The sequence below is a fragment of the Scyliorhinus torazame genome, chromosome 3, assembly GCF_047496885.1.
Source record: "Scyliorhinus torazame isolate Kashiwa2021f chromosome 3, sScyTor2.1, whole genome shotgun sequence".
NCBI classification, from domain to species: Eukaryota; Metazoa; Chordata; class Chondrichthyes; order Carcharhiniformes; family Scyliorhinidae; genus Scyliorhinus; species Scyliorhinus torazame.
The window spans coordinates 303,348,537-303,360,627 of NC_092709.1; the positions used below are offsets into that span (position 1 = coordinate 303,348,537).

Below are 12,091 nucleotides of genomic sequence, written 5' to 3' on the forward strand. Positions count from 1 at the left end.
CTAACAAGTGACTGGCCTTCTCCCCATGCTCACAAAAAGTCCCCCTCGAGCATCGCAACTGGTGCACTGCCCTGTCCATCGACAGCAGCCCAAATTCCATCTACAATTTCTTCCTGCTTGCCGCCTCAAGGATGGAATCCACCAACCTCTGCCTCTCTACCCTTTCATTCTTCTCTTTATGTGCCTTACAGGAGATTATCTCTCCCCTAATGACCGTCTTGGAGCCTCCAATAACGTGAATGGTGAAATCTCCTCACTCCTATTGAAGTCATAGAAAATGATTTTTGATCATAGATTATCACAGAACTTATCATAGAATTTACAGTGCAGAAGGAGGCCATTCGGCCCATCGAGTCTGCACCGGCTCTTGGCAAGAGCACCCTACCCAAGGTCAACACCTCCACCATATCCCCATAACCCAGTAACCTCACCCAACACTAAGGGCAATTTTGGACACTAAGGGCAATTTATCATGGCCAACCCACCTAAGTCAATGCATTCCCCAGTGGTAGAGGAAACCCTCTCACAGAATCCCTTATCCACCAATAATGTTGTCTCCGACCTCCACGGGGGAGCATGATCCCAAATAACTATTGTCAAATACCCTGCCCTGCAGCACTCCCGGAAGCAGAGACCTCCCCACCACAAGACAGTCGATCTGAGAATAGACCTGATTGATGCACCTGAGAGAAAATAATTCCCTCTCATTTGGATGTAAAAATACCCCCTCATCTGCTCTGCAAAGGCCAAAAGTGCCTTTACCACCCCTGAAGGACACAAAGAATTAGGCCTCGATCTATCCAGTCAAGAGTCCAGTACACAATTAAAGCCTCTCCACAGAATTAGCTGGTGCGAGTCCGGATTGGGAATAGAAGCCATCAACTTATTGACAAAAGCTGTATCATCTTAGTTTGGTGCATATACATTGATTAAGACCACCGGTGTACCCACCAACGGCACACTGACAGTATCTTCCGTTTGGATCCACGAAAATCTTACCGCTATCTCCCAACCAATATAATTCACAACTATCTCGATCCCAGTCCATGCTTCACCACAAACGTCTCTGCCTCCTTCGGAGCCTCAAAGTAATACTGCGGAATTCTCCGTCGGCGGGATCCTCCGCTTCGCTGGCAGCGTTCCCACACCCGCAGGTTTCCCGATGGCGTGGGGTGGCCACAATAAGAAACCTCATTGGCTGGTTGCGGGAATGAAGAATCCCGCTGCTGGCTGGGGCGTGCCACGCAGGAAAACGCGGATGGCGGACCGGAGAATCCCGCCCATAATCTTTTGGTTCATCGGTCACTCAGAGTAGCACAGGGTAAACCACACCAAATGGAACATTGTTCCTATACAACGCGGCCTTGGCCTTGTTGAATGCTGCATATCTCTTGGCCAGCTCCGGTCCAACATCCTGGTAAATCCTCACATCTGGAGTGGCGATGAACTTTTGCCCACCGCAGGACTCTTTCCTTTTCTTGATAACTTTCACGAGGCATCTGCCTCAACGACCTGTGGGCCTGATCCAGCTCAGGAGGGGATGCCATTCCCCCTCCCCCGCCATCTTCCAAAACATCTGCCCCATATATTTTGTTGGATTTGGACCCTCCAAGCCCACCGGCAGCCCTCAGGTTCTGCCTTCTGCAGCAATTTTCCAAATCGTACACCTTGACCCTCAACGCCTTGTTGTCATCGGCCACTCGCGCCATCTCCGCTTCCAGGGAGGTGATCTGGTCACTTTGCCATGAAAGGGCCACCTCCACCCTCTTTAGCACCGCGCCTTGTGCCTTTGCCACTTAATCCACTTTTGCCAAGGCCACTCGAATAGTGGACATCGCCCCCTCAATTGATTCCTTGTGGTCCTTGGAGACTTCCCACCATAGTTTCTTAAGTTCCCCCACCAAGATGCCTGTAAGCATCTCAGCTGTTACTGGAATGGCCAACGACCCTGCAGGAGTGTTCCGCCATTTTCTTCACAGACAAAGCTCTCGAAGCCTCCGGGTCTGATGGCAATTCCTTATTTTTCTGCTGTTTTGTATTTATTGGGCATTCCTTTGACATGGGATTCTTAACCCATCAAACTGACCAAATTGCACCCCAAATCTCTTCTGAAAACTGAGGTGAAAAGGGCTTAAACCAAAGTTCGCTGGTGGGAGCTACCTAATGTGCGACTGCTCTCTACATGTCGTCACTGGAAGTCCCACGAAAAACCTTTATACCCAGAGGGGGGTGAGGTCTGGAATGCACTGCCTGGGAGGGTGGTAGAGGTGGGTTGGTTCACATGCTCTAAAAAGTACCCAGAGGAGCACTTGGCGCATCACAGATATGGGCCAAGTGCTGGTAAATGGCATTAGGTAACTAGGTCAGGTATTTTACATGTGTCGCTGCAGACTCAACGGGCCAAAGGGCCTCTTCTGCACTGTGTGATTCTGTGATATCCTCTCTTTCCCCCGTGACATCCTCTCTTTCCGCTGTGATATCCTCGCTTTCTCCCGCGATAACCCTTCTTTCCATTACGATATCCTCTCTTTACGTTGTGATATCCTCTCTTTCCTCCACAATATCCTCTCTTTCCATCGTGATATCCTCTCTTTTCTCCACAATATCCTTTCTTTCCCTGTGATATCCTCTCTTTCCTCTACGATACCCTCTCTTTCCTCTATGATATCCTCTCTTTCCTCTATGATATCCCTCTTTCCCCCGCAATATCCTCTCTTTCCCCCGCAATATCCTCTCTCTCCCTGCGATATCCTCTCTTTCTCCCGCGATATCCTCTCTTTTTCCCGCATATCCTCTTTTCCCATGATATCCTCTCTTTCCCCGTGATATCCTCTCTTTCCCTGTGATATCCTCTCTTTCCCCACGATATCCTCTCTTCCTCTCGTGATAACCTCTTTCCCCCGCGATATCCTCTTTCCCCCACGATATCCTTTCTTTTTCCCGCGATATCCTCTTTTCTCGCAATATCCTCTCTTTCCCCCGCGATATCCTCTCTTTCCACCGCGATATCCTCTCTTTCCCCCGCGATACCCTCTCTTTCCCCCGCGATATCCTCTCTTTTTCCCGCGATATCCTCTTTCCTTGCAATATCCTCTCTTTCCCCCGCGATATCCTCTCTTTCCACCACGATATCCTCTCTTTCCCCCGCGATATCCTCTCTTTCCCCCGCGATATCCTCTTTCCCCCGTGATATCCTCTCTTTTTCCCGCGATATTCTCTCACAGAATAACAATGAAACAGGAGGCCTTGTTCATCGTGGCCGGAAACTTCAACCAGGCCAACCTCAAGAGTGTACTGCCAGAATTCCACCAACACATCTCCTGTCCCACCAGGGGCCCCAACATACTTGACCACTGCTACACAGCATCAAGGACACCTATTGATCCATCCCCCGACCGCACTTCGGAAAATCGGCCTCAATGAAATATTTTCTCTTTCCCATGATAGCCTCTCTTTTCCCAAAATATCATCTCTTTCCCCTGTGATATCCACTTTTCCCCCATGATATATTCTTTCTCTGTGATATCCTCCCTTCCCCGCTATATTCTCTTACCCCGCGATAGCCTCTCTTCCCCCCCATGATATTCTCTATTTCCCTACGATATTCTCACTTTCCCTGTTGTCACAAACCTCACTGATGTTACCTGCCTGGATATCCCCACTTAGACCACCGGTTTGTGGGGGTGTATAGTTTTATTTTGTTTTGATGTGAGGCAACAAGTGAAACCCCAGTGAGAATAAACAGCCCAGTCTTCATGTAACAATTATTAAAGACTATTTATTGAAGTAAAGAAGACAAATGTACACAAACTGGACTACTCTACTCTCACACAATTAAGATGTATGAACATACCCCTTGTTACAAGATATATCTACCATACCTGAACTCTACAATTTCTCCTGTTCCCCAAACAACATCCAAATTGAATAACCAGCTATCGTTACCACACAATACAGGGATGATACTCAAATCTGGGAACCATGTTTTCCTGGTCACGCAAAGATATTTTAAAACTGCTGTTACGAAGGTTTTCTGCACTGCCTTGGCTCAGATATAGAATATAGCATGTTTGCTGTAAACCTGACCTTCAGGCTTGGTGACTGGAAACTGACCTTTCTGCCTTCTGAGTCTGCTAGACGGTAACTGCCTCCCTTCCTTCCTTTTGTTGTTCTTTGATTGTGCTTTATGTGTTTTCGGCTATCTGTCCCCATCAACTTCCTTGACTATATATCAACATATCTATATCTCTGGGACCTTCCCAATCATCTATAATCTGTTTCCTCTCCATAAGCAGTTCACACTTCATTATTATTTAAACTGCTGTTCTAAACCCATTACCAGGAGAGGCACATACCAATTGAGGCCCTTTGAATACTTTCTGCTGCTGTCTCCAGGCAGATTCATGACACCACGATATCTCGTCTATCCCCAAGATATCCTCCCTTCGCCATGATAGCCTCTCTTCTCCCGCAATATACTCTCTATCGCCACAATATCCTCTCTTTCCCCCAGGATATTCTCTCTTTCTCTGCAATACCTTCTCTTTCCCCATGATATCCTCTGCTTCACCCGCGATGTCCTCTCTTTCCCACAATACCCTCTCGTTCACCCTTGAAATTCTCTCTTCACCGTGATGTCCTCTCTTTCCCTCAGTGCCTCCCCTGAATGGAAACTTTGGGTGACAGATCTCTTCCTATCGAGAGAGGTTGATCAAGCTGGTAAATCTCCTGACTCGAGCTACCTGCCTCGAATGTGTACGTGTTCTTTGATTTACTGCAGGTGACTTTAATGAAATCACTGACGAAGGAAAGATATAGTTTCAAATGTGGCCGATGGTTAGACATCAATGAGGATGATAATGAAATCATACGGGAGCTGCCTGCTGAAGGAGACTGTGTCGATGAAGTCCTGCCCTGTGAGTGCACAAGTGAAGTAGGAAGGAAGCCAGGAGATCTGTATTCAGGCTGATTTTTGATTTTGTTTGTGTTATTATTATTGCGCTTTTATTTTCTTGTCCCTTTCCTTTGTTTCTGATCACGCGTTGGCTTTGCGCAAATCCCCAGATACGAGGTGGAGGGAGGTGATCTCTCCTTACTGCAGTGCTGCTCTTCAGTCCTTGGTCATAGTTCTCCCCATTGTTCAGGAGGAGCAGCACCTGACCTCACTCTTCGTCTTCTTCCTCCCCAATATCCTAACACTTCAAAGCCAATACAGCATCTGTGCACCAAGAAGGCTCAACACCAAGGTGCTGCTATATATAAACAGATGGGTTGAGGTAGGGAGCAGGATAAAAAAATCAGTAGAAGAACTACCCTGGGCAATCTTGACTTGGGGTTGTTGTGCAAACCAGGCGCTACCGATTTAGTTATCCGTTATGTACCTCCTCAGATTTTCATCTCTATGGCTTCAACAGAAATGTAAATTAACAGGCGATTGAATCTATATCACTCGTTATACAATTTTATCTAAAGTCAAAATTACTCCCATTATTTTCACTCCAGAAAAATGCTGGTAGAGCCACTTGTGAAAAACAGGAACTTTTTATACATTTTGTTTATATTCCTTCACTCTCCGCTCCTGCCATTTAAGATGCTTTTTTTCTTTCTGCCATGATGTGTGCTATTTCCCATCTGAGGTAGAAGCATGACCAATAGTTACTGGGGTATGAACAGCTGTCAGATGCTATACAAATGTCAAGGGGTATGCAGATAGGGCAATAAATTAGAGTTGAGGTAGAATTTTAGCCCTGATCTTATTGAATGGCTGTTATGGTGGCAACCTGTTCAGCAGCAAATCTCATTGCCTTCCACAGTTCGGAGTCAGAACGTTCCAGACATGAGAAGATCACTGTGTACCGGGAAACCCTATTCTGAGCAGCTGCTCTGAGCTACAGTGTGTCAGTAATCTCTGACTAATTTGGGGCACCATTGGGACATTGAGACGTGAAAGGTACCTCATCCACAATAGTCATGATGTTGTGTGTGTTCCTCGCAGTGGTGAAGTACCGGGTTATCATCTGTACTGGCAGTGTGAGCGGCAGTGGCACAGATGCCAATGTCTTTATTTGCCTGATTGGGCTGAAGGGGGACACAGGGGAGCGTGTGCTTTACGACAGCAAGAATAACGTCAATAAATTTGAGAAAGGCAACGTGAGTACAATATTACATTTTTGTCAGAAACTCATGGTACCCTGATTTACCCAATTGTCTATATCCAGATTTAGCAAGTCTGTCTATATCCTGATTTACCCAGTCTGTCTATATCCAGATTTAGCAAGTCTGTCTGTATCCTGATTTACCCAGTCTGGTCGATATCCTGATTTACCCAATCTGTCTGTATCCTGATTTACCCAGTCTGTCTATATCCTGATTTACCCAATCTATCTATATCCTGATTTACCCAGTCTGTCTATATCCTGATTTACCCAATCTGTATATATCCTGATTTGCCCTGTCTGTCTATATCCTGATTTATCCAGTCTGTCTATATCCTGATTTACCCAATCTGTCTATATCCTGATTTACCCAATCTGTCTATACCCTGATTTAGCCAGTCTGTCTATATCCTGATTTACCCAATCTGTCTATAACCTGATTTACCCAGTTTGATAAATCCAGATTTACCCAATTGTCTATACCCTGATTTACCCAGTTTGATATATCCAGATTTACCCAATTGTCTATACCCTGATTTAGCCAGTTTGATATATCCAGATTTACCCAATCTGTCTATACCCTGATTTACCCAGTCTGTCTATATCCTGATTTACCCAATCTGTCTATACCCTGATTTACCCAGTCTGTCTATATCCTGATTTACCCAATCTGTCTGTACCCTGATTTACCCAATCTGTCTATATCCTGATTTACCCAGTCTGTCTATATCCTGATTTACCCAGTCTGTCTATATCCTGATTTACCCAATCTGTCTGTACCCTGATTTACCCAATCTGTCTATATCCTGATTTACCCAGTCTGTCTATATCCTGATTTACCCAGTCTGTCTATATCCTGATTTACCCAATCTGTCTATGTCCTGATTTACCCAATCTGTCTATACCCTGATTTACCCAATCTGTCTATATCCTGATTTACCCAGTCTGTCTATATCCTGATTTACCCAGTCTGTCTATATCCTGATTTACCCAGTCTGTCTATATCCTGATTTACCCAATTGTCTATATCCAGATTTACCCAAACTGTCTATATCCTGATTTACCCAGTCTGTCTATATCCTGATTTACCCAGTCTGTCTATATCCTGATTTACCCAGTCTGTCTAGATCCTGATTTACCCAATCTGTCTATATCCTGATTTACCCAATTGTCTATATCCAGATTTACCCAAACTGTCTATATCCTGATTTACCCAGTCTGTCTATATCCTGATTTACCCAATTGTCTATATCCAGATTTACCCAAACTGTCTATATCCTGATTTACCCAGTCTGTCTATACCCTGATTTACCCAGTCTGTCTATATCCTGATTTACCCAGTCTGTCTATATCCTGATTTACCCAATTGTCTATATCCAGATTTACCCAAACTGTCTATATCGTGATTTACCCAGTCTGTCTATATCCTGATTTACCCAATTGTCTATATCCTGATTTACCCAGTCTGCCTATAACCTGATTTACCCAATCTGTCTATGTCCTGATTTCCCCATCTGTCTATATGCTGATTTACCCAATCTGTCTATATCCTGATTTACCCAGTCTGTCTATACCCTGATTTACCCAGTCTGTCTATATCCTGATTTACCCAATCTGTCTGTACCCTGATTTACCCAATCTGTCTATGTCCTGATTTACCCAATCTGTCTATGTCCTGATTTACCCGATCTGTCTATGTCCTGATTTACCCAATCTGTCTGTACCCTGATTTACCCAATCTGTCTATGTCCTGATTTCCCAATCTGTCTATATGCTGATTTACCCAGTCTGTCTATATCCTGATTTACCCAGTCTGTCTATATCCTGATTTCCCCAGTCTGTCTATACCCTGATTTACCCAGTCTGTCTATACCCTGATTTATCCAGTCTGTCTATATCCTGATTTACCCAGTCTGTCTATACCCTGATTTACCCAATCTGTATTTACCCTGATTTACCCAATCTGTCTATATCCTGATTTACCCAGTCTGTCTATACCCTGATTTACCCAATCTGTGTTTACCCTGATTTACCCAGTCTGTTTATATCCTGATTTACCCAGTCTGTCTATACCCTGATTTACCCAGTCTGTCTATATCCTGATTTACCCAGTCTGTCTATACCCTGATTTACCCAATCTGTCTGTACCCTGATTTACCCAATCTGTCTATATCCTGATTTCCCCAGTCTGTCTATACCCTGATTTACCCAGTCTGTCTATATCCTGATTTACCCAGTCTGTCTGTACCCTGATTTACCCAATCTGTCTATGTCCTGATTTACCCAATCTGTCTATATCCTGATTTACCCAGTCTGTCTATATCCTGATTTACCCAGTCTGTCTATATCCTGATTTCCCCAGTCTGTCTGTACCCTGATTTACCCAATCTGTCTGTACCCTGATTTACCCAATCTGTCTATATCCTGATTTCCCCAGTCTGTCTATACCCTGATTTACCCAATCTGTCTGTACCCTGATTTACCCAATCTGTCTATATCCTGATTTCCCCAGTCTGTCTATACCCTGATTTACCCAATCTGTCTGTACCCTGATTTACCCAATCTGTCTATATCCTGATTTCCCCAGTCTGTCTATACCCTGATTTACCCAGTCTGTCTATATCCTGATTTACCCAGTCTGTCTGTACCCTGATTTACCCAATCTGTCTATGTCCTGATTTACCCAATCTGTCTATATCCTGATTTACCCAGTCTGTCTATATCCTGATTTACCCAGTCTGTCTATACCCTGATTTACCCAATCTGTATTTACCCTGATTTACCCAATCTGTCTATATCCTGATTTACCCAGTCTGTCTATACCCTGATTTACCCAGTCTGTCTGTACCCTGATTTACCCAGTCTGTCTATATCCTGATTTACCCAGTCTGCCTATAACCTGATTTACCCAATCTGTCTATGTCCTGATTTCCCCATCTGTCTATATGCTGATTTACCCAATCTGTCTATATCCTGATTTACCCAGTCTGTCTATACCCTGATTTACCCAGTCTGTCTATATCCTGATTTACCCAATCTGTCTGTACCCTGATTTACCCAATCTGTCTATGTTCTGATTTACCCAATCTGTCTATGTCCTGATTTACCCAATTGTCTATATCCTGATTTACCCAGTCTGTCGATACCCTGATTTACCCAGTCTGTCTATATCCTGATTTACCCAGTCTGTCTATACCCTGATTTACCCAATGTGTATTTTCCCTGAATACCCAATCTGTCTATATCCTGATTTACCCAGTCTGTCTATACCCTGATTTACCCAGTCTGTCTATATCCTGATTTACCCAGTCTGTCTATACCCTGATTTACCCAATCTGTCTGTACCCTGATTTACCCAATCTGTCTATATCCTGATTTCCCCAGTCTGTCTATATCCTGATTTACCCAGTCTGTCTATACCCTGATTTACCCAGTCTGTCTATATCCTGATTTACCCAGTCTGTCTAAATCCTGATTTACCCAGTCTGTCTATACCCTGATTTACCCAGTCTGTCTATATCCTGATTTACCCAGTCTGTCTATACCCTGATTTACCCAATCTGTCTGTACCCTGATTTACCCAATCTGTCTATATCCTGATTTCCCCAGTCTGTCTATATCCTGATTTACCCAATCTGTATTTACCCTGATTTACCCAGTCTGTCTAAATCCTGATTTACCCAGTCTGTCTATACCCTGATTTACCCAGTCTGTCTATATCCTGATTTACCCAGTCTGTCTATACCCTGATTTACCCAATCTGTCTGTACCCTGATTTACCCAATCTGTCTATATCCTGATTTCCCCAGTCTGTCTATACCCTGATTTACCCAATGTGTATTTTCCCTGAATACCCAATCTGTCTATATCCTGATTTACCCAGTCTGTCTATACCCTGATTTACCCAATCTGTATTTACCCTGATTTACCCAGTCTGTCTATATCCTGATTTACCCAGTCTGCCTGTACCCTGATTTACCCAGTCTGTCTATACCCTGATTTACCCAGTCTGTCTATACCCTGATTTACCCAATCTGTCTATATCCTGATTTACCCAGTCTGTCTATATCCTGATTTCCCCAGTCTGTCTATACCCTGATTTACCCAGTCTGTCTATATCCTGATTTACCCAGTCTGTCTATACCCTGATTTACCCAATCTGTATTTACCCTGATTTACCCAGTCTGTCTATATCCTGATTTACCCAGTCTGTCTATATCCTGATTTCCCCAGTCTGTCTATACCCTGATTTACCCAGTCTGTCTATATCCTGATTTACCCAATCTGTCTGTACCCTGATTTACCCAATCTGTCTATGTCCTGATTTACCCAATCTGTCTATGTCCTGATTTACCCGATCTGTCTATGTCCTGATTTACCCAATCTGTCTGTACCCTGATTTACCCAATCTGTCTATGTCCTGATTTTCCCATCTGTCTATATGCTGATTTACCCAGTCTGTCTATATCCTGATTTACCCAGTCTGTCTATATCCTGATTTCCCCAGTCTGTCTATACCCTGATTTACCCAGTCTGTCTATATCCTGATTTACCCAATCTATCTATATCCTGATTTACCCAGTCTGTCTATATTCTGATTTACCCAATCTGTATATATCCTGATTTGCCCTGTCTGTCTATATCCTGATTTATCCAGTCTGTCTATATCCTGATTTACCCAATCTGTCTATATCCTGATTTACCCAATCTGTCTATACCCTGATTTAGCCAGTCTGTCTATATCCTGATTTACCCAATCTGTCTATAACCTGATTTACCCAGTTTGATAAATCCAGATTTACCCAATTGTCTATACCCTGATTTACCCAGTTTGATATATCCAGATTTACCCAATTGTCTATACCCTGATTTAGCCAGTTTGATATATCCAGATTTACCCAATCTGTCTATACCCTGATTTACCCAGTCTGTCTATATCCTGATTTACCCAATCTGTCTATACCCTGATTTACCCAGTCTGTCTATATCCTGATTTACCCAATCTGTCTGTACCCTGATTTACCCAATCTGTCTATATCCTGATTTACCCAGTCTGTCTATATCCTGATTTACCCAGTCTGTCTATATCCTGATTTACCCAATCTGTCTATGTCCTGATTTACCCAATCTGTCTATATCCTTATTTACCAAGTCTGTCTATATCCTGATTTACCCAGTCTGTCTATATCCTGATTTACCCAGTCTGTCTATATCCTGATTTACCCAGTCTGTCTATATCCTGATTTACCCAATTGTCTATATCCAGATTTACCCAAACTGTCTATATCCTGGTTTACCCAGTCTGTCTATATCCTGATTTACCCAGTCTGTCTATATCCTGATTTACCCAGTCTGTCTAGATCCTGATTTACCCAATCTGTCTATATCCTGATTTACCCAATTGTCTATATCCAGATTTACCCAAACTGTCTATATCCTGATTTACCCAGTCTGTCTATATCCTGATTTACCCAATTGTCTATATCCAGATTTACCCAAACTGTCTATATCCTGATTTACCCAGTCTGTCTATACCCTGATTTACCCAGTCTGTCTATATCCTGATTTACCCAGTCTGTCTATATCCTGATTTACCCAATTGTCTATATCCAGATTTACCCAAACTGTCTATATCCTGATTTACCCAGTCTGTCTGTACCCTGATTTACCCAGTCTGCCTATAACCTGATTTACCCAATCTGTCTATGTCCTGATTTCCCCATCTGTCTATATGCTGATTTACCCAATCTGTCTATATCCTGATTTACCCAGTCTGTCTATACCCTGATTTACCCAGTCTGTCTATATCCTGATTTACCCAATCTGTCTGTACCCTGATTTACCCAATCTGTCTATGTCCTGATTTACCCAATCTGTCTATGTCCTGATTTACCCGATCTGTCTATGTCCTGATTTACCCAATCTGTCTGTACCCT

At 43.5% G+C, this 12,091-nt stretch overlaps 1 protein-coding gene across 1 annotated transcript in view; it reads left to right on the top strand.

Annotated features, from left to right (window-relative positions):
- loxhd1a (lipoxygenase homology PLAT domains 1a) overlaps positions 1 to 12,091 on the top strand; it is a 332,608-nt gene that overhangs the window by 154,263 nt on the left and 166,254 nt on the right. Inside the window, exons 18-19 of the mRNA XM_072497474.1 lie at positions 4,781 to 4,916; positions 5,996 to 6,150. Of these exons, the coding sequence (XP_072353575.1) occupies positions 4,781 to 4,916; positions 5,996 to 6,150 (291 nt within the window). The remainder of the gene's footprint in view (positions 1 to 4,780; positions 4,917 to 5,995; positions 6,151 to 12,091) is intronic.